At 42.7% G+C, this 24,054-nt stretch overlaps 1 protein-coding gene across 1 annotated transcript in view; it reads right to left on the minus strand.

Annotated features, from left to right (window-relative positions):
* Positions 1 to 24,054, minus strand: part of LOC111953069 (cadherin-13-like) — a 692,508-nt gene that overhangs the window by 403,563 nt on the left and 264,891 nt on the right. The window contains exon 3 of the mRNA XM_070435180.1: positions 20,662 to 20,873. Within this exon, the coding sequence (XP_070291281.1) occupies positions 20,662 to 20,873 (212 nt within the window). The remainder of the gene's footprint in view (positions 1 to 20,661; positions 20,874 to 24,054) is intronic.

Here is a 24,054-nt window from a genome sequence, read left to right on the forward strand (position 1 = left end):
ACTGTTTTGAGTCCACTGACTGGGCGACCCTGACGGACAGCGCCAACGACCTGTAAGAGGCAGCGGATACTGTCTCTGAGTACATCTGTTTCTGTGAGGATCTCGTTTTTCCCAAAAAGAAAGTCAACATCTTCCTTAAAAACATTTTTTTTTTAAAATCAGGTGGCAGTAAAGAGGAAAGGAAAAATAATCAGACGCGACTCAAAAGCAAAATCAAGGAGTGCAAGGCAGCATACAAAGACGAATTAGAAAACCTTTTCAAGGACAAGGACAGTAGAAAAGRCTGGCAAGGGCTACAAACCATCACAAACCAAAGACACATTGTATGACAGTCGGAAAAGACCTTGCTTTTCGAAATTATTTGCACAGTTTTCATTGTTGGTTTGACGTGTGATTTCATATCGCAGCAGAAAGTACACTTGGACCGTATAGAAAGCATATCAGATGTTGATATACAGATCTCTGTGAAGGACGTCAAGCAATACTTTCAACGTGTCAACCCACAATAATCATATGGTCCAGACGGCATCAGCAGCAAGGCAGTTCAGGCATGCGCAGACCAGCTCCTATTACATTTACAGAAGTTGTTCCAGCTGTCACTGGACAGTGGGATAATTCCAGATGAATCGAAGACGTCACTGATTGTCCCAGTACCTAAAAACAACAGGCCAAAAGAAAAMAACGATTTATGCCCTGTAGCCTTGACATCTGTACCTATGAAATGTTTTGAAAAAACAATTCAAAAACAAATTCTCTCTGGTCTCTCATTCCAATTAGATCCAAACCAATTCGCCTTCCGTGCCTCTAGGGGTGTTGAATATGTGTTACTYGTCATGCTGAACAATATCTATGAACATTTAGAAAAGGCAAATAGTCTAGAGAAAATTTTATTCATTAACTTCAGTAGCGCGTTTAACACAATCCAACCCCACCTACTGGTAGATAAGCTGGTGAATTTGGGTGTCAACTCTCTACTGATCAAGTGGATTTATAGTTTCTTTGTGAAACAAGTGAAGTTTAACTCCGCCATTTCTACTTCATGAATGGTTAATGCGGTAGCCCCTCAAGGATGTGTACTTTCACCCATACTCTATACACTGTACACACTATACACAAATGATTGTCAAGCCACTGACACAGCCCACAAATTCTTAAAAAATGCAGATGACACCTGTCACGTTTGTCGTATGAATCGGACCAAGGCGCAGCGTTGTATCCATACATTCTATATTTATTAAAATAATGAACACTGAACAAACTAACAAAACAACAAAACAAACCGTGAAGCTATACAAACGAGTGCTGACAGGCAACTACACATAGACAAGAACCCACGAACACAAAAGGGAAAATGGCTACCATAAATATGACGATAAACAGCTGACTCTGATTGGGAACCATATCATGCCACCATAGACATACAAATACCTAATACCAGCCCCCCCCCCCCCTTACGCTGATCCCTCTGCCTTTGTAGAACCGGATTGCGGATCATCGTCGGAGGCCCCGGACTGGGAACCGTTGCAGGAGACCCCGGGCTGGGGAACGTCGCTGGAAACCCCGGGCTGGGGATCGTCGCTAGAGACCACGGAATGGGGACCGTTGCTGGAGACCCCGGACAGGGGCCCGTCGCCGGAGAGCCCGGACTGGGGACCGTCGCTGGAGATTCCGGACTGTGGACCGTCGGTGGAGGTTCCGGACTGTGGCCCGTCGTTGGAGGTTCCGGACTGTGGCCCGTCGTTGGAGGTTCCGGACTGMGYKCRGTCGMRGGAYGRMCRGGACTGGGAACTGTCGGCGGAAGCGATGGACTGGGAACTGTCGCCGGAAGCGCTGGACTGGGAACTGTCGCCGGAAGCGCTGGACTGGGAACTGTCGCCGGAAGCTCTGGACTGTGAAAGCGCACTGGAAGCCTGATGCGTGGTGCCGGAACTGATGGTACCAGGCTGATGACACGCATCTCAGGGCGAGTGCGGAGAGGAGGCACAGGACGTACTGGACTGTGGAGGCGCACTGGAGATCTGGAGCGTAGAGCTGGCACAATGTGTCCTGGCTGGATGCTCACTTGAGCCCGGCAAGTGCGGAGCGCTAGCGCAGGACGCACTGGGCTGTGCAGATGCACCGAAGACACAATACGCAAAGCCGGCACAGGATATCCTGGTCCAAGAAGGTGTACTGGAGACCAGGAGCGCTGAGCCGGCACCATCCGTCCTGGCTGGATGTCCATTCCAGCCCGGCAAATGTGAGGAGCTGGAATAGAGCGCACCGGGCTATGAATGCGAACTGGAGACACCGTGCGTATCACTGCGTAACATGGTGTCTGACCAGTCACACGCTCCCCACGGTAAGCACGAGGCGTTGGCTCAGGTCTCCAACCTGAATCAGCCAATCTCCTCGTGTGCCCCCAATTTGTTTTAACTTGGGGCTGCCTCTCGGGCTTCCGTGCTAACCGTGTCCCGTCGTGTCGTCGCCGTTCCTCCTGCACTATCACTACCTGCTTCCATGGCAAGGTCTTGTCCCCTGGACCTCCTCCCAGCTCCAGCATGTCCTCCACTCATCTTTCACCCGGGCCCAGGATGTCCGCTCCTCGTTAACACGCTGCTTGGTCCTTTTGTGGTGGGTTCTTCTGTCACGTTCGTCGTATGAATCGGACCAAGGCGTACCTTCTATATTTATTAACTTCTTCAGATTTTTTTAACGTTCCCAAGTAAACAGACTATTTCTCAGGTCCAGATCGTAGAATATGCATATAATTTACAGATTAGGATAGAAAACACTCCAAATTTTCCAAAACTGTCAAAATAGTGTCTGTGAGTATAACAAAACTGATTCTGCAGGCGAAAACCTGAGAAAATATAACCCAGAAGTGATATATATATTTTTTTGATCTGTGTTTCCTGACCAGTCTTTCTTCCATTTAAAGGGGTATCAACCAGATTCATTTTCCAATGGCTTCCTCAGGCTGTGACCAGGCTTTCGACATAGTTTCAGGCTTTTATTTTGAAAAATGAACAAGATTTTTCAAAAGTAGTCAGGTGTCCTCTGAATAGTTCCTGCGCGCGAGAGGGGAGCTCTCCATTTTCCTTTTCTCTCTTATTGAATAGGTTACGGTCCGGTTGAAATATTATCGATTATGTTTGTCAACCTGAGGATTGATTATAAAAACATTTGACTCGTTTCTACGACCATTACGGACACTTTTTGGAATTTTCGTCGAACGGAACGAGGCTGTAGTTTTCTCAACATAACTCGCAACCCAAATGGCGTTTTTTCGTTATAAAAGTAATATTTATCGAACAAAAATAACATTTATTGTGTAACTGGGAGTCTCGTGAATGCAAACATCCGAAGATTATCAAAGGTAAGCAATTAATTGTTTTGCTTTTCTGACTTTCGTGACCATGCTAATTGGGGGCTAGCTGTTGTAGCATTGATTGATACACTCACAAAAGCTTGGATTTCTTTCTCTGTAAAGCATATTTTCAAAATCTGACACGATAGGTGGATTAACAACAAGCTAAGCTGTGTTTTGGTATATTTCACTTGTGATTGCATGATTATAKATATTTTTTGTAATACTTTTGAATTTGACGCCCTGCAATTCAGSGGTTGTTTAGGGAAATTATCCCGTAATCGGGATCTGTGCGCAAAAAGGTTAAAAGAATGAACACTGAACAAACTAACAAAACAACAAAACGAACCGTGAAGCTATACAAACGAGTGCTGACAGGCAACTACACATAGACAAGAACCCACGAACACAAAAGGGAAAATGGCTACCTAAATATGATCCCCAATCAGAGACAACGATAAACAGCTGCCTCTGATTGGGAATCATATTAGGCCACCATAGACATACGAATACCTAGACCTACAAAACCCCTAGAACTACAAAAACCCTAGACAATACAAAAACTAACATACCCACCCTCGTCACACTCTGACCTAACCAAAATATAAAGAAAACATAGATATCTAAGGTCAGAGCGTGACAACACCACTGTTGTGGGTTTCCTCCACCCAGACCAAAAAATGTATCCAGTGGTGTGCAGATAACTTTCTTGAAGTAAACGTTAAGAAAACAAAAGAGATGGAAATTGATTTCAGAAAGAACAAAACTCCACTACACCTACAAACATCTATGGGGAATCAGTTGATTCACCGCACACAAATACCTGGGAATCAGAATAGACAACAAACTGAAATTCAATGACTGTGCCTTTGTCAAAGATTAAGAAATTGAAACAGAAAAAGTTATTTCATGCAAATTGAACCATTTTGACCACCATATCTTACAAATGTTCTATAAATCTGTCTTGCTGAGTGTTCTGTTCTTTGGTCTGATATTCGTGTTTGGAAACACGTGAGCCCAAGCCCAAGTCAAGCTTCTGCACTTTATCAAGATGGCGGGAAGGATAATTAGTATAGATCAAGAATCAGCCACCAGCCTGTACACAAAACACATCCTCCTAAAACTTGAAAGCATTTTACGGGAGAGTACTCATTCCCTTCACTCAAAACTCGGTCACAGAAGCAGCCGGACAAAGGGAAAGAGACATCTTAAAAAGAAAAGAAAAACAGATGTACATTACTAGTCAACATTTTGGACACACCTACTCATTCAAGGGTTTTTCGTTATTTGTTCTATTTTCTACATTGTAGAATAATAGTGAAGACATCAGAACTATGAAATAACACATATGGAATCATCTAGTAACCAAAAAAGTGTTAAACAAATCAAAATATATTTTAGATTCTTCAAAGTAGCCACCCTTTGCCTTGATTACAGTTTTGCACACTCTTTGCAATCTCTCAACCAGCTTCATAAGGTAGTCATCTGGAATGCACCCCCACCTGATCACACCAGTGGAACCAGTCCGGCTGGGCCCACCAGGAGGCCCAGCTGGCATTAAGACCCTCCTGGGCTGCAGAGCACTGCGCAGGGACTGAAATACAGCCTCTCTGACCAACAATGCTATGTCACCTCTACGCTGTTCCAATCTGCTGACCTGTTCAGTCAGGTTGAGAAGTTGTGGCAGATGGATGTACTGCCATGGCGCAGCAAGAAGATCAGCACCAGATCTCACCAGGATCAGGAGGCGATAGACCTGCTGTAGGCCAGAACAGAGAGAATTGAAGTGGATGGAGTCCAACGTTACGCGACTCCCCTCCTTTGCATCAAGAACATGCCCCAGCTGCAAGCCCTTAAGGAAGCTGTGCTCCCACTGCTCACATCACAGAGAAGAGGCTGGCGAAGTCACTAGAGCAAGCATTCAAAGTAGCATTCAAAGCGAAAATTCAGAAGTTGGAGCAGGCCAGCTACMCCATCAAGTTAGTGCCAGGCGCTGAAGACGACACAGCCATTAGCTGGTAAATCCCACACCACAGCATAACGGCAAGAATTTTGTGGTATTCAACTGCTCGTTCCAGTACAAAGGGGACCACATTAACAAGCTCCTGCTCCCAGGACCCATGCTGGGCCCCTCTCTACTTGCAGTGCTCCTCAGACTTAGAGATCACTCTGTTGCCATCAGCAGTGACATTCGTGGGATGTTCCACCAATGGTGAGGTTGGTCTGGAGAAGACAAGAGAGTCGATAGAGAAGTCCTTCTACATGGACAACTGTTTGCAAAGCCTGACTGACAAGAAAGATGCCAAGGTCCTTGTGGACAAGATTCGTAAGCTACGAGCCGAGGGAGGCTTCAACCTGCGACAATGGACAAGCCTTGTCCCGTCGGTGACCAGTAATCTCCCTTCTGAAGCCAGGTCAATCTGCGCCGAACTCTAGATTGCACAGGGGCAAGCGAACATTCCTTGGGGTAAGCTTGCATTGTCAGTCTGACACCCTGTTGTACAAGTCCCGCCAGTCGTACAAGTCCAACAGTTACCATGCACACTATTTACAAGGTCCTGGATAGCAATACGACCTACTGGGGTACATCACCTCAGAGTCGGAGAGAGAACTTCCAGACCTGCACCAGGTAGCCCTTCCAAGGTGCCACACCAGCCCAGAGATGGACTCCCCGGCTTCCCTTAGGGACATCCACCTGTTCTGTGACAACTGTGTCCGGCAGAGACTAGGCCCTTTAGGTTAGAGGCCTTTTAGTGGATGCTAATATAGGCCAGAGGGGGTGCCATAAATCTTTATCTTGTCAGTCTTAGTAATTYGTTTCTCTTTCTCCTACAAGAGGTTCATCTTCAGGTTAATGTTTATGCTGCTCTGTTTATAGCTGTATTTAAATAGTGTAATATTATTCTTATTCATTCATGTTTATATAGCATTATTTTTATTGCGTAATTATGACACTTTACTGATACTGTTTTGTTGTGCATATAATTAATTTGGATTAACACAAGTAGTATTCCACCAAGTGTGGCGTACAGCAGGTCAGCCACCAGGGGGAGAATCATCGAGGCCTGGTGACAGACGGAGTCGACATCACGAGGCGATGGCTCCCTCTGCTGGATGTGCCAGGTCTCGATGGGCTCTCCTGCCAGGACTAATTGGGGCTGATTGTGCTTTGTGAGTAATCAAGGGCCTGATTGCTCACCAGCTGGATGAGTCCCATAAAGCTGCCAGAAGGGCAGCACACGGGAGAGGGGACTGGGGGAAGAGAGGTTACCCCTGTATAGTCGTGCTCAGTCCCAGGGATAACGGAGGGAGCTCAGTTTGGTTCCCCCAGGATACAGCAAGACCCCGGAGCCCAGAAGACGGTATCCCGGAGGAGGTCTCCTGGAGGAGATTATTTTATTTTTGTTTGTTATTTAAATAAACACCCTTGAAATCGAGCTACTCCAACTCTGTCCGTGTCTGATCTGTGTAAATGTCTTGACCAAACCCCCTTGTCTGCCACACAAGATTCACTCCCAGTCAAGATTCATGGTATATGACCAAAAGTGTGTGTGTGCTTAATGTGTGTTGGTGAAGAGAAAAAGGAAATACATATCCCGAAAGGAGAAGTATCAGCATTGTTCTTACCGGACATCCTGTGGAGGGTCAGAACCCAAATCACAGTCAGCATAAGTGTACTAGCGGGTGAGGGCATTCACAGCCGACCGCTCAGATGGGAGAGGGCATACCAGCCAACTATTTTTACAGTAGGCTTCCTATATCCCCCTCTCTACTGATTGGTGAAAGGAAGGAAGGACATACATTGACACTGGGTTGTTCTGGAAAGTAGATTAGGAAAGAAGGCTATCTAACATTGACACAGCAACCAGACCTTTGAGTCTAACAGTCTTTAGATGCAGTTATCAATTCAGGTTCTGTGTCTCATTCTTTCTTTCTCATTCTATTTGGTTGTAGACATTCACTTGGATGGAATTACAACCGAACAGCAGCATGAGATTGTTATAACCTTGAACAATAAGTAACAATAAGTCATTTGTTTAATTTAATTTATTTTCATTATTTTATGTCCATCAATGCTCTAATTGACTCTAGCTTTCCATGTTAGATGAATACTTGGGGCAGTAGAAAAGGGCAGGAAACTTGGAAGAGAGAGCTACAGAGATATGAAAAGAAAGAGACGGAGAGAGAGATGAGATGAAAGATGACAATACTTTCATGGAGCAAACCTATTTATTAACTTTTCAACCTATTGTTGATTCAGCCAGTACCTTTTGACATGTTATTTTCCATCTTCAAAACACTACAGAATCAAATTTTCGTCTCAGAACGTGCAGAAACAAGAAAAAGTGTCATGCTTCGTGACTAACACACTATGAGTAATTCTCTGACAGTATGGAAAATGTGTGTACTCTGTATGTAAATGTAGGAAGTGGTATGGATTAGTGGCTTTTCTCTCTTGCACCTCTAACACACTATGAGCAGTTCTGTAGAAACTCAAATACACTACAATATCCTGAATTTCATGACAGTTCTACTGCAATAGGGTGATCAAATTAAGATCCTACATCTGTAGCTGCAGTAACCCATGTGAGTGCACCTCCCTCTGGCTGTTCATTCAGCGGGACACATGCCAACATAATGCTGCCACAACGCCCGCCAACACATACACACACACAACTCCTGCATGAGCATCGTGAAAGCCTAAGACTTCATGCATGTGTTTACAATACATTAGCCAGAGACAACAAAAAGACAGAATCACTCACAGAGCAGATGGGGGAGAAAAATGGTTTGGATCACTCAACTGTAAAATGGACCATACCCTATTTATACCCTAAGAATAGGGTATAAATAGGGTATGAATAGGGACACAGGTGTAAGAATATGGTATAAATAGGGTATGAATAGGCACACTGGTGTAAGAATAGTTTATAAATAAGGTATGAATGGGGACACTGGTATAAGAATAGGGTATACATAGGGTATGAACAGGGACACTGGTGTAAGAGCAAGCTGCAAGATTTTGCAAGATTGTCGAAAGCATTCCACAGGAATGCTGACCCATGTTGACTCCAATGCTTCCCACAGTTATGTCAAGTTGGCTGGATGTCCTTTTGGTGGCGGACCAATCTTGATACACAAGGGAAACAGTTGACGGTAAAAAACCCAGCAGTATTTCAGTTCTTGACACACTCAAACCGGTGCGCTTGGCACCTACTACCATACCCTTTTCAAAGGCACTTAAATCTTTTGTCTTGCCCATTCACCCTCTGAATAGCACACATACACAATCCATGTCTCAATTAACTCAAGGCTTAAAATTCCTTCATTTACCTGTCTCCTTCTCTTCATCTTCACTGATTGAAGTGGTGACATCAATAAGCTTTCATATGGATTCCTTTGGTCAGTCTATGTCATTGAAAGAGCAGGTGTTCCTAATGTTTTATACACTRYTATGTGTATGTCATTGTTGTGAATGTTATGTCTTTGTTAATGTGACTGGATAATTACAGTTGAAATTTGGAAAAGGTGTAATGTTGAGGACACAGTTGTGTGTCTGTGTCAAGACTACATCACTGCTACCGAGAATCTAGCAGGCCCTGCTCTCATTAAAACACTAATCCACAGAGAGGAATTACAGGGTCAGGGCAGGATAGGAAAATGTCGGAGTGTTGGCTGACTGGCTGGAAAGCAGCCACCTCGCTCTCTATATTTTATATATTCTCTCTTTCTCCTCTCCGAGTGGGCACAACCCTGTGCCCACTCGGTACAGGTCCTCCTGATCCCCTGCTGCCCTGGCATGTGGTGCCCATGCCCACGCGGCTTCAAGAAACAACAGCCGGCACCAAGGCGACAGTCCTGCTAAAAACCGAAAGAAGCGGTGACAAGCCATTGTCCAAGGAATAACATGACAATATAAAAAAACATCTCTGGGGTTGAGATTAAATTTGCATTAGAAACTGAAGTCTCTCCCTTGTCCTTCCTCTTTTATGGCACATCACACAGATACATTGGCAGTCTTTCACACAATGTTGTGCTGCGCTGCAAGCTGGCAGTGCTCGCCCCTGTCAGAATGACAAAGAGGGACAAGGTAAGGAGGTTGGGGGATGGAGGCATTTGTTTACAACGCTGTATGTTGACACTGAGACTAAGAGGGCACACTGACTGCTATACAGGCAACTCAATCTAAGTCACTTTCCTTTCCTTTTCCAGACAACCTTCAGAGGTTGGATGAAACATGAAAGCCATCAAAAACCCAACCCGACCAGAACAAGGTACATAAAGTACATAGTGTTCCGGTAATGGACAGTGTTTTCCAGGCACCGAGTGATTCTCAAATGTCAAGAGAACATCCCTGAAGCAGTTAACCAGAGCGACACAATTGCTCCAGATTAAATGGACTATTATGTGTTTAAGGAGCAAGTTCAGAGGTGGGTTGTCCTCTGTGATTGGTTTCAAAGATAACTCCTGGCCTTTGGGTGGCCCTGTAAAACCTCACTTAATTAAGTTGTTTTTGTACGACCGCATCAATCCCATGATGCACAACTCTTGGCTCCTTGATTGCTATGATACAGTAAGATACCTTTATTTTTTAGCATCTCAATGGAAAACAGCCGAGAGTGATGACAGGTATTACACTGAAGATGGAACACACTGTCACTCTCCCTTTTCTGGGCTGAGAGATGGTGAGAGCAGTGGAGGGATAGGGATGTTGTACCCATCAATGCTCTGCATACGGGCTATAACCTTGGGGATATTGATGAACACACACCGTTTGATACACATACACATGTAGGATCTTAATATGATCAATCTTTTGTTGATGAGAATTTTCCTGCACAACAAGAAATGCAAACTTGTAGTGTATTCAAGGTTTAAAAAGGCTTCAAAAGTTTGTAATTTCCACTTTAAAATGCCAGACTTAATTTGCCCTAACGTAAAATGTATCAACCCCTACAAAAATTATCCATGATTTCTAATCGACATAATAATTGGCATTTCCTGTTGCTGCAGGATTATTTTCCTGCTGTAGCAAACTGGCTCAAATTAAGATCCTACATCTGTACCTAGCTACACTATCAAGGACAGAGAAACGTGAAGCTCACACTGAATGCTGGGAGTCTAAACATAACGTGTCCCTTCCTCTCCTTCCTCACTATGCAGGTGATGAATAAGCCTAGCGCTGTGCTCAGCTCTGTGACACAGGCTGTGACACCTCCCGAGAAGTTAGTCATGAATCTTTAATGTTTATAAATTACTGCCACACCATCACCCCTGACTTTTCTCTCTCTCTCTCAGTGTCTGAAATCTCATTACAGAATCTTAGTGAGGACCAAGTTGTGTCAAAATTTAGGGCAGTGGAAAGACCAGGATCGATGTGTCTGTAAGTGTACGTACAGTGCATTCGGAAAGTATCCAGACCCCTTGACTTTTTCCACATTTTGTTACGTTACAGCCTTATTTAAAATGTACTAAATAGTTTTTGTTACTCATCAATCTACACATAACAGCCCATAATAACAAAGTAAAAACAGSTTTTTACAAATTTTAGCAAATTTATAAAGGATAAATAACAAAAATATCACATTTACATATAGTTGAAATTGGAAGTTTACATACACCTTAGCCAAATACATTTAAACTCAGTTTTTCCACAATTCCTGACATTTAATCCAAGTAAAAATTCCCTGCCTTAGGTCAGTTAGGATCACCACTTTATTTTAAGAATGTGAAATGTCAGAATAATAGTAGAGAGAATGATTTATTTCAGCTTTTATTTCTTTCATCACATTCCCAGTGGGTCAGAAGTTTACATACACTCAATTAGTATTTGGTAGCATTGCCTATAAATTGTTTAATTTGGGTCAAACGTTTCGGGTATCCTTCCACGAGCTTCCCACAATAAGTTGGGTGAATTTGGCTCCTGACCGAGCTGGTGTAACTGAGTCAGGTTTGTAGGCGTCCTTGCTCGCAAACGCTTTTTCAGTTTTGCCCACACATTTTCTATGAGATTGAGGTCAGGGCTTTGTGATGGCCAGTCCAATACCTTGACTTTGTTGTACTTAAGCCATTTTGCCACAACTTTGGAAGTATGCTTGGGGTCATTGTCCATTTAGAAGACCCGTTTGCGACCAAGCTTTAACTTCCTGACTGATGTCTTGAGATATTGCTTCAATATATCCACATAATTTTCCTGCCTCATGATGCCATCTTTTTTGTGAAGTGCACCAGTCCCTCCTGCAGAAAAGCACCCCCACAACATGATGCTGCCACCTCATGCTTCACGGTTGGGATGGTGTTCTTCGGCTTGCAAGCATCACCCTTTTTCCTCCAAACATATCGATGGTCATTATGGCCAAACAGATATATTTTTGTTTCATCAGACCAGAGGAAATTTCTCCAAAAAGTTTGATCTTTGTCCCCATGTGCAGTTGCAAACCGTAGTCTGGCTGTTTTATGGCGGTTTTGGAGCAGTGGCTTCTTCCTTGCTGAGCGCCCTTCAGGTTATGTCGATACAGGACTTGTTTTACTGTGGAAATAAATAAGTTTGTACCTGTTTCTTCCAGCATCTTCACAAGGTTCTTTGCTGTTGTTTTGGGATTGATTTGCACTTTTTGCATCAAAGTACGTTCATCTCTAGGAGACAGAACGCGTCTCCTTCCTGAGCAGTATGACGGCTGCGTGGTCCCATTGTTTTTATACTTGCGTACTATTGTTTGTACAGCCGAACATGGTACATTCAGGCGTTTGGAAATTTCTGCCAAGGATCAACCAGACTCGTGGAGGTCTCCAATTTTTTTTTAGGTTTTGGCTGATTTCTTTTGATTTTCCCATGATGTCATGCAAAGAGGCACTGAGGTAGGCCTTGAAATACATCCACATGCACACCTCCAATTGACTCAAATGATGTCAATTAGCCTATCAGAAGCTTKTATAGCCATGACATCATTTTGGGGAATTTTCCAAGCTGTTTAAAGGCACAGTCAACTTAGTGTATGGAAACTTCTGACCCACCGGAATTGTGATACAATGAATTATAAGTGAAATAATCTGTCTGTAAACAATTGTTGGAAAAATTACTTGTGTCATGCACAAAGTAGATGCCCTAACCGACTTGCCAAAACTATAGTTTGTTAACAATAKATTTGTGGAGTGGTTGAAAAACGAGTTTTCATGACTCCAACCTAAGTGTATGTAAACTTCCGACTTCAACTGTAAGTATTCAGACCATTTACTCAGTTCTTTGTTGAAGCACCTTTGGCAGTGATTACAGCCTCAACTATTCTTGGGTATGACTCTACAAGCTTGGCACACCTGTAGTTTCTCACATTCTTCTCTGCAGATCCTCTCAAGCTCGGTCAGCTTGGATGGGGAGCGTCGCTGCACAGGTATTTTTAGGTCTCTCCAAAAATGTATGATCGGGATCAAGTCCGGGCTTTGGCTGGGCCACTCAAGGACATTCACAGAGTTGACCCGAAGCCACTCCTGCATGGTCTTCGCTGTGTGCTTAGGGTTGTTGTCCTGTTGGAAGGTGAACATTTGCCCTAGTCTGAGCACTCTGGAGCAGGTTTTTGTCAAGGATCTCTCTGTACTTTGCTCCGTTCATCTTTCCCTCGATCCTGACTAGTCTCCCAGTCCCAGTCCCTGCCACTGAAAAACATACCCACAGCATGATGCTGCCACCACCATGCTTCATCCATAGGGATGCTGCCAGGTTTCCTCCAGACGTGACGCTCGGCATTCAGGCCAAAGAGTTCAATCTTGGTTTCATCAGACCAGATAATCATGTTTCCTTAAGATTCCTTTTGTCAAACTCCAAGGCTGTCATGTGCCTTTTACTGAGGAGTGGCTTGCATCTGGCCACTCTACCACAAAGGCCTGAATGGTGGAGTGCTGCAAAGATGGTTGTCCTTCTGGAAGGTTCTCCCATCTCCACAGAGGAACTCTGGAGCTCTGTCAGAGTGACCATTGGGTTCTTAGTCCCCTTCCTGACCAAGGCCATTCACCCTTCGATTACTCAGTTTGGCTGGGCAGTCAGCTCTAGGAAGAGTCTTGGTGGTTCCAAAATTCTTCCATTTAAGAATGATGGACGCCACTGGGTTCTTGGAGACCTTCAATGCGGCAGAATTATGTTGGTACCCTTCCCCAGATCTGTGCCCCACCGCAATCCTGTCTCGACGCTCTACGGACAATTCCTTCGACCTCAAGCCTTGATTTTTGCTCTGAAATGGACTGTCAACTGTGGGACCTTATATAGACAGGTGTCTTCTTTCAATCAATTTAATTTGTCCAATTGAATTTACCCCAGGTGGATTCCAATCACGTTGTAGAAACATCTCAAGGCTGATCAATGGAAACAGGATGCACCTGACCTCAATTTCGAGTCTCATAGCAAAGGGTCTAAATACTTATATTTTAATACATTTGCTAAAATGATTCAAGCCTGTTTTCGCATTGTCATTATGGGGTACTGTGTTTAGATTCATGAGTATTTTTTTTATTTAATCCATTTTAGAATAAGGCAGTAACGTAACAAAATGTGGAAAAAGTCAAGGCGTCTGATTACTTTCTGAATGCACTGTATGGAAAACAGGTTTCTCTTGTAAGATTGTGATGGTCAACTTTGGGGATGTACTGACTTGGCAGTTATTCAGGGKAAACAGAGACACAAGGCCCATAATGGGTTAAGGAACAGAGTATGGCAAAGAGGAGTGAGAGAAGTTGCTGATGGTGGTGGCTCCTGATTGACCTAGGCCCTTTAGGCATTGCGACAGACAGAGCCTTCGTCACTCACTGACTGAGAACAGAGTTATTGCGGCAACAATGTCACGTCCTTGTCCATTCTGCCCATGAATACTATATTGAGAAGTGTCATCAGTCATTCCTGACTGTCTTTTGGAGAGGTGGCACTTACACGCGGACACAGACGCAACATACTAGTGCTAGTCTCCAGACACTACAAACAAGAACAATCCTGGTTGTTATTACATACATAAAAGTGATCACAACCTATGAACTGTGGAGGTCAATATCAGGTCAACTAAGCACTTTGGAAGTTTGCTAAAGAATTTATTGACAGACATTACTGACGTTAATGTCATGACTTGTAGCACAGACAGTGCCCTCCTAACACAGTGACCCAGGCCTAGACATGCATAAATAGTAAACAACAGAGAGTCTGACAGAGATACAGCACAGTACTTTAACAGAAAGACCAAGTGAGAGTGCAAGCTTACACTGCAGTAAGAGTAGTTGTAGTATGAACTGTCAACTGCTAGGTTGTGGCAGCATTATATAACTTGAGGACAAGAGGACATGAGGGAAAACAATGTTTTCTTTGGGTTTTTTTTTCTCTGGATGCAATATTTGTATTTATTTTATCTTTATTTAACAACGCAAGTCAGTTAAGAACAAATTCTTATTTTCAATGACGGCCTAGGAACAGTGGGCTTACTGCCTTGTTCAGGGGCAGAACAACAGATTTTACCTTGTCAGCTCGGGGATTCGATCTTACTAGTCCAACGCTCTAACCACTATGAAATTTCCTTCAGAGTGAAATGGCATGGAATAAGAACTACTTAGCCAACTAAATAAGATTTTTGAATTATTAGTTATATTTTGCTCTTATCAATTGTTACACTTGAAAAGTGCTATTTATTTTCCAGAGGGTGGCCATTGTACTATATATAACAGAAAGAAAACAGAAAAAGAAACCATATTCCATATCTTATTGAAATCCATTATTCCATTAATTCCCATATTGATCSCCAGCCAAAGAGAATGAATTATAACTTCTAACTGGAACCTCCATCAGAAGTTAGCCAGCTAATTAGCTACTAGCTATTTAGTCATTGTTAGCCACTGCTAGCAGTTTTTACCTTTAGCACAGACACCAGCCGCTATAGCCCGGATAGCCCGYATAATATCTGCCAGTCTGCACAGCGCGATGTCAGCCCTGAGCATATCGGACTGCTTTTTTTTTTTCACTACATCACCGGATTCCTGCCGCAAGCTCTGGACCATTACACCGGATCATCGCAGCTAGCTAGCTGCTACCGAGTGGCTATCACCCTTGTCCAGAAGCAAGCACCAGTTAGCCTCGAGCTAGGCCCATTCCCCCGGCTATGGGCCTAGCTCGAAGTACACCAACTACAATACCTCTCTTGCCAATTGGCCTGGACCCTTTGTTGACACGGAGCCCCGCCAATCAATCATGACTGGTCTGCTGACGTATTTCGGCCGATGTGCTGTCAACCGGCATCTTCGTCATTGATGTCGGTGAGGACCCAGCTACTAGCCTCGGGCCGCTAACTCTCTGAGCACCGTGTCTCCCGCTCACCTAGCGTAGTGACAACTGCCGAGCGGCTCCCTGTTTAGTCCATTACTGTTTATTGGACCCTATGATCAATCGGCTACACAGCTGATGCCTACTGGACTGTTCATTAACACGGTACTTCATTTTGTTTATCTGTCAAATGCAGGCCCTGTGTGTAGCTAACTGACCCTCTCTGCCCATTCATCGCCATTTACCCATTGTTGTTGTCTTAGCTGTTTACCCATTGTTGTCTTAGTCCTCCCACTCAACACCTGTGATTGCTTTATGCCTCCCTCTAATGTCAATATGCCTTGTATACTGTTGTTTAGGGTAGCTCTCATTGTTTTGTTTTACTGCGGAGCCCCTAGTCCRGCTCTATATGCCTCGGTTAGCTCCCTTGCCCCACCCTCCACACATACGGAGACCGCACCTAGCTTAACTGGCGCTTCCAGAGATGCAGCCTCTCTCATCGTCACTCAATGCCTAGGTTTAGCTCCACTGTACTCCACTGTACTCTACCTTGCCCTTGTCTGTGCAATATGCCCTGAATCTATCCTACCACGTCCAGAAGTCTGCTCCTTTTACTCTCTGTTCTAAACGCCCTAGACACCCAGGTCTTATAGCCTTTATCCGTACTCTTATCCTACTCCTCCTTAGTTCCTCTGGTGATGTAGAGGTTAACCCAGGCCATGTGTGTCCCTAGGGGCTCTGATATTTTTACTTCTGTAACCGGAAATGCCTTGGGTTCATGCAAGTTAACATCAGAAGCCTCCTTCCTAAGTTTGCTTTATCAGAAATAAGTCTCTCACTGTTGCGGCTTGTTTATAGACCCCCTCAGCTCCCAACTGTGCCCTGGACATCATATCTGAATTGATTGCCCCCCATCTATTGTCAGAATTCATACTGTTAGGTGACCTAAACTGGGATATGCTTAACACCCCGGCCGTCCTACAATCTAAGCTAGATGCCCTCAATCTCATAGAAATTATCAAGGAACCTACCAGGTACAACCCCAAATCCGTAAACATGGGGACCCTCATAGATATCATCCTGACCAACTTGCCCTCTAAATACACCTCTGCTGTTTTCAACCAGGATCTCAGCGATCACTGCCTCATTGCCTGCATCCGTTATGGGTCCGCGGTGAAACAACCACCCCTCATCACTGTCAAATACTTCCTAAAGCACTTCTGCGATCAGGCCTTTCTAATCAACCTGGCCTAGGTATCCTGGAAGGATATTGACCTCATCCCGTCAGTAGAGGATACCTGGTTGTTCTTCAAAAGTGCCTTCCACACCAACTTAAATGAGCATGACCCTTTCCAATTTTTTTTAACTAAGAACAGATATAGCCCTTGTTTCACTCCAGACTTGACTGCCCTTGACCAGCACAAAAACATCATATGGCGCACCGCACTAGCTTCGAATAGCCCAACTTWTCAGGGAAGTCAGGAACCAACATACACAGTCAGTTCGGAAAGCAAAGGCTAGCTTTTTCAAACAGAAATTTGCATCCTGCAGCACTATTTCCAAAACGTTTTGGGACACTAAAGTCCATGGAGAATAAGAGGATCTCCTCTCAGCTGCCCACTGCACTGAGGCTAGGAAACACTGTCACCACCGATAAATCCACATATATCGAGAAATTGAATAAGAATTTGTCTACGGCTGGCCATGCTTTCCACCTGGCTACCCAAACCCCGGCGAACAGCTCTGCACCCCCCGCAGCAACTAGCCCAAGCCCCCCCCCACCACCGCTTCTCCTTCAACCAAATCCAGATAGCTGATGTCCTGAAAGAGCTGCAGAATCTGGAACCATACAAATCAGCTGGGCTGGAAAATCTGGACCCTCTCTTCCTAAAAAAATCTAACACAGCGGTTGCATTAAGAACCAGTGTATCTTTCATTTGCCATACCACAAGTATTTTTATGTAAAGTTTATGATGAGTTCTTTGGTCAGATTAGGTGAGTGTCCAAAATATCTCCGGACATTCTGGGAAAATGTTGCTACATATTCACAATGTATAACCACGATTGCAGCGCTAAATATGCAKATTTTCYAACAAAACATAAGTGTATTGTATAACATGATGTTATAAGACTGTCATCTGATGAAGTTGTCCAAAGGTTAGTGATTAATTGTATATCTTTTGCTGGTTTTTGCGAAAGCTACCTTTGCGGTGAATAAATGCGTTTGTGTGTTTGGCTATTGTGGTAAGCTAATATAATTCTACATTTTTCTAATTCTACAGTTTTCGCTGTAAAACACTTAAAACATCAGAAATATTGGCTGGATTCACAAGATGTTTATCTTTCATTTGCTGTACACCATGTATTTTTCATAAATGTTTTATGATGAGTATTTATGTATTTCACGGTGCTCTCTGTAATTATTCTGGCTGTTTTGATGCTATTTGTGACGGTGGCTGCAATGTAAAACTACGATTTATACCTATAAATATGCACATTTTCGAACAAAACATAAATGTGTTGTATAACATGATCTTATAAGACTGTCATCTGATGAAGTTGTTCAAAGGTTAGTGATTAATTTTATCTCTATTTGTGGGTTTTGTGAAAGCTATGTTTGCGGTGAAAACATGGCGTTGTGTGTTTGGCTATTGTGGTGAGCTAACATAAATATATATTGTGTTAACGCTGTAAAACATTTAAAAAACCGGACATGTTGGCTGGATTCATAAGATGTTTATCTTTCATTTGCTGTATTGGACTTTTTAATGTGTGGAAGTTAAATATTTCAAAAAAATATTTTGGAATTTCGCGCGCTGCGAAGGCAGCGGAATGTTGTGGGTGTTCCGCTAGCGGAACCCCGGTGTGAGAAAGGTTAATAAAATATTTTTCTTGAGTGTACTTTTAACAGAGCTGAGATTTACTTCAAAGTGCATTCCCCCTACTGCTTACACCTATCCAGTTGTTTCAGAGCAATCCGATTATTGTGCCAGTATAGTTAGGCCCTGTCGAGAAAAAAACCCTGACCCCTTCTCCTTAGATCTGAAACAACTGGATAGGTGTAAGCAATGGGGGTATGCACTTTGAAGTAAATCTCAGCTCTGTTAAAAGTACTGTGCATTCAAGAAAAACGATTTTATTGATCATAGCGATTCAGGAATATTATTAATACAGGGCAATATGCCCCACCAACATGATACAACTATACAGACTGATAGACATGGACATGGTGGCGTAGCAGGAAGATTGGAGTACTCTGAACCAAGATCCCAGGTGAGGACATGTCGAATAATAAATACTGTATAAATTAACATGTACAATGTAATCATGTATGTGCAACTGTGCAGTCTCTTCGGGGGGGGGCATTTCTGTGGGATTATCAGGCAACATCCATGAAATGTGTCTAGAAAATGAGTATCTAATATTCTGAGAACATGGCAACAATGTTCTGTGTATGTTTGGTGTAACGTCGTTGGAATATTCTCCTAACCTTCAGATAACTGGACACATTGCAACACATTGCAACATCCCATGAAACATGTCTAGAACATGCTAAGTAGGTTCTCAGGAGGTTTTTGCTAACATACATAGAATATTTACCTAAAAAACGGAAAACTGGATACTCAAACATCAAGGGAACATTACATGTAACATCACAAACATGTTTTCTCTCCCTAGAAATGTTAGCTGGGCAGTCACATCTGCCTGTTTTTTCCCCATTTTCTCCYCCTGTCTTTCTGCCCCTTTTGTGTTCAATCCTTTTCTATTTCTCTTTCTCTTCTTCAAATATAACCTTATTATGTATAATATTCGCCTCCGTCTCTCTATTCTTACTTTCCCTATTTGCCTAAGTCATGAGGTCCATGTGTTCTATGCAATTAAGACTAATATCACCCACTGGGTAGAGCAGCAGAGAGAGATATCAAAGAGCCAGAACAAAGGGAGGGGCCAATGMATCATCTGGGATTGGAGCTGGTCTGACACTGCTTCAACAGAAAAATTCTGCAGAAAAGTTCAAAAGGTAAAATTGGGCCATTGCCATCCAACCATCCAACCCAAAACAATTATATAACACTTATTCTTGTCAATATGTGTAATGTCTCGTTAATTTATGGCAAGGAAATGATATATAGCGGAGCTTCTTTTAACTTGCATCGGTAGACTAAAAACAATTTTAAAAAACAGAGAGCCTTCAGATTCGCCCACAAGGACAATATGGTGACATTACTCATGAGGAAATCTTCTCTACCCACTCACACACAGAATGGAGATTACTAATTCACTTATGTCCTCCCAGGCCTGCCAAAGATATACTAGTGGACTGGCTAACTAAAMAAATGATGGGAAAGGTAAAAACAAATGAAGGCAGTGTGATGCATGGAGATGGAGAGAGAGAGCTGCTCATTAGGCCGCGAGTCGGAGAAACGACACCAGCGGGACACCTGGGCAAGGAGCAGGAAAGAACAACGATTGGAGGAGAGATAACAGAATATATAAGATGGCCCTGGAAAATGTTTTAATCAAGTTGGCAGCACTAGTGCTGGCCTGGAGGGTGGGGACTGGAACAGGCTAGAAGGTAAGAGGAGGGGGTGGAGTGGGCTATATGAATACTGTGAAGTTGATTAATAATTTGGTTTTGTAGATTTTTGGACAAAAATCAAGTACCTGTATTTGTTACTTTGAACAAAGAGGAACAAAGATGTGAAATATGTAAAAAGCAGTAGGCACGGTGGGCCTTTCTATAAACAGTACTTGCATGACAAAAGTAAGATGCAGGTAATATCACAGTAATTTCCTCAACCACCAGCTCTCCAAACCCAAATTAAGTCCAATCATCCCAGCGGGAGGAAGTCACTCTAAATACATACATATTGTAGATGAATACAATGAAAAGACACAAGGCTGTAATTTAAAAAACGATGACATCTGACCCTCAACAACTTGTTGTTGGTACTAAATGCTGAATAGTGACAATTATCAGCATCTCTCATGGTAAGAGATATCCATTGGACAGCTAGTGACTCACCCTGAGTGTTTGGGGAGACCGGGGTAGAGCTCCTACAATGTCCACCTGTGCCATATCCTCAGCATGCTCATTGACACCATGGATGAACATGACGGTGCCGCTGTCAATCACGTCCCGRCTGGCCACCAGGTTCATCTCCTCATCAACTTGGAAGTCTGGGTGGGACACCTCGAACGCCATGCCCTCGTTCCCCACACAGTCATCAAATAACACTGCGGGGAGAGAGAGAAAGAGGAATAAAATACCACAGCTGTTACCAACACTGTTTAGACAGCTTTGCTAGATGGTTGTCCCTTCACATATCTTTATTGAGTTCCTGTGCATCACAGGGACTCTCCCTAATCTACACGTGCTGTCTCTGATCAGTAGCAGTCTCTTCCAGGGTTCAGTGATCCCTACGCGTAAACAACGTCACATAAATGAGACCTGCCATGGTAGCTATTCAAATTAGCTAACCTTTGGCTCCCTCTCTGTCAATTACAAATACACAAATGGACAGATACATATACACACATCCACATCTGCTAATGCTGTACCTACTACTCCTTATACATAAGTATGTGATACTGTGCGGAGTGTGAATGTTTGCTTTCATTTAGTTTTTTTTATCGCTTTGGTGCAATTTTCATAAGTATGTGGTACATTTTCACAATGCTTAGTACAAAACTCAAAACAGATAATCAAAAAGGAAGTTGTTTCAAAACTCTAAGCACATTTTCAATTGACTTGAAGTACGACACACAAAATCATACAGTCATCATTCAGTCTTTCATCTAGAAATACATGGTTCACATTGCAATGCATGTTCATATAAAGTAATTGCTTTTCACAATGTAATGCTCACATTACTTTTGATATGATTGTGTTCTCACTCGTTAAAGGCCCAGTGCAGTCAACAACATGATTTTCCTGTGTTTTATATATATTTCCACACAATGTGGTTGGAATAATACTGTGAAATTGTAAAAATTATGCGAATGCCTTTTTTGTATAAAATATGTTTGAAAAGACCACATGAACATGTCTACCTGTTTTGGTGGTGCCTGGTGACATCAGTTAACTTCTTCCGGCTAGGGTCAATTTTTCTCCACTTCCTGTCTGAATGACATGCCCAAAGTAAACTGCCTGTTACTCATGCCCAGAAGCCAGGATATCCATATAATTGATACCATTGGATAGAAAACACTTTGAATTTTGTAGCAATGTTGAAATAATGTTTGAGAATATAACACCATAGATATGGTAGGAGAAAATCCAAAGAAAAACCAACCAGAATTGTTTTTTTTGAGAGCCCATGCTCTTTAAATGGAAAGTATAGGGTTATATCCAAATCCAGCTCCCAGATTGAAATTCCTATGGCTTCCATTAGATGTGAACAGTCTTTGTTCAAGGTTTTAGGCTTGTTTCTTCCAAAACGAGGAAAAGTTTAGTACTAGGAGTCAGAGTTGGAAATCAATCTGTACCCTAACAAAACAACCGTGCATGTTGTAGCTGGGACCCTGTGGATTGCAAATCAGAGGAAGATTTTCAAAAAGTAAGTGAATATTTAATCGCTATTTATGATTTTATGATGCCTGTGCTGGTTAAATAATATTTTGATGTGGGGGCGCCGTCCTCAAACAATCGCATGGCATGCTTTCACTTTAAAGCCTATTGTAAATCGGACAATGCAGTTAGATGAACAAGACTTTTAACCGATATAAGACACTTGTATCTACCTAAATGTTTAATACCCATAATTTTTATGATCATTTATTTGAATTGCGCGCCATCCAATTTCACAGGAATTTGATGACCGGTTGTCCCGCTGGCCTATTCCTAATTTTAAACCAATAGCAAAAAATACAAGATACACATTTCAAATCTGTTCTTTTTGAAGTGCTGGTTAGAAAGAATAGTAGATGGTAAATATCATTTTCCATACAGAATTCGAATAAAATGTGACATGCACAATTTTGTATTATTATTGGTATCCAATGGCAGGTTGTGAGCATGTTGTGAAATATGTAATTCTTACAGTTTCATTATCCTTATACAGCACATACGTAGGACAAATCATCATAATTGGGGTATTGTAAAGCAGTTGGCTACTGTAAAAACGTAGCACGCTGTTGTATGCCATCACCTTTTCTACATGACTTGTCAACTGATACAGTATCGTCTGTCTTTTTGCTGAAATTCATCAGCTTTTGTAATATACAACACAGGTATTTCAGTAGTGCATTGTAAACTACACCATAATTCCAAAAATAGCACATAGTATGTAACTCTTTCCACTTAGTCCTTTTGGAACACACTGGCAGATGGAGAATAATGATTTAGTATTTACAGCCACATAGGATTTGGTTTTACCTTCCAACATAAATTGATACATTTATGAGGAAAAAATATAGAAATTGACAGCGGTCAGCATTTATCAAAATATATACACGGAGTGTACAAAACATTAAGAACACCTTCCTAATATTGCGCTGCACCCTTTGCCCTCAGAAAAGCCTAAATTCATCGGGGCATGGACTCTACAAGGTGTCGAAAGCGTTCCACAGAGATGCTGTGCCATCAGGGGTGTCAGGGGTGTGCACTTAGTCCCCTCCTGTACTCCCTGTTCACCTACGACTGTCATGGTTCCACCTGTCACCAGAGGGCGGCAGAGACCGTCCTAGAGACATTAATGACACTCAGATGTGTCCTATTACACATTATGATTTCCCTGTTAAAAGAGGTGTGTTTTCTGATGTCCTTTGCAGAAGCTTGAATTGTTTACCGTGTGCGTTTGTTTCCTGAGTGATTTAAGACTTTATGTTTGTTGTTTTTTTCCAGTGTACTGTGATCCTGCGGCTACTGTTTATCAGTAAAGTATTTATGTTTATCCTTAAAACCTGTTGGGGACCAGGGGTACTATTTTCACTTTTGTTGAAAATCGTATGATTTTTAAACGGCCTCGTACTCAATTCTTGCTAGTACAATATGCATATTTTTAGTACCATTGGATAGAAAACAACCTCTAGTTTCTAAAAACGTTTGAATTTTTTCTCTGAGTGGAACAGAGGTCATTTGGCAGCACTTTCCCTGACCAGGAAGTAGAATGCAAGATGTCTATGCTCGCTTCAACGCTCTGCCTATACATGGTCCATGCACCTTGACCGAAACACACCTCATACGTCTTCCTTGGATGTCAAGAGGACGTCAGAGGAGAAATTTTGTGTTTATCTTGTTCTGACGTGAAATAAGACCTATTTCTTTGACGTGACCGTCCATTTCCGGAAGTCTGAAGTGCGCGACTTTGAAGAGAGATTGTGTTTTGTTTTGCTGCCGTTTCGGATGTCAACTACTCCGGCTCGGATTTGATTTGATAAAGCGACCATATCATCGTAATGTATGTTTTTTCAATAT

The sequence above is a fragment of the Salvelinus sp. IW2-2015 genome, linkage group LG26 (assembly GCF_002910315.2).
Source record: "Salvelinus sp. IW2-2015 linkage group LG26, ASM291031v2, whole genome shotgun sequence".
In the NCBI taxonomy this organism is placed as follows: Eukaryota; Metazoa; Chordata; class Actinopteri; order Salmoniformes; family Salmonidae; genus Salvelinus; species Salvelinus sp. IW2-2015.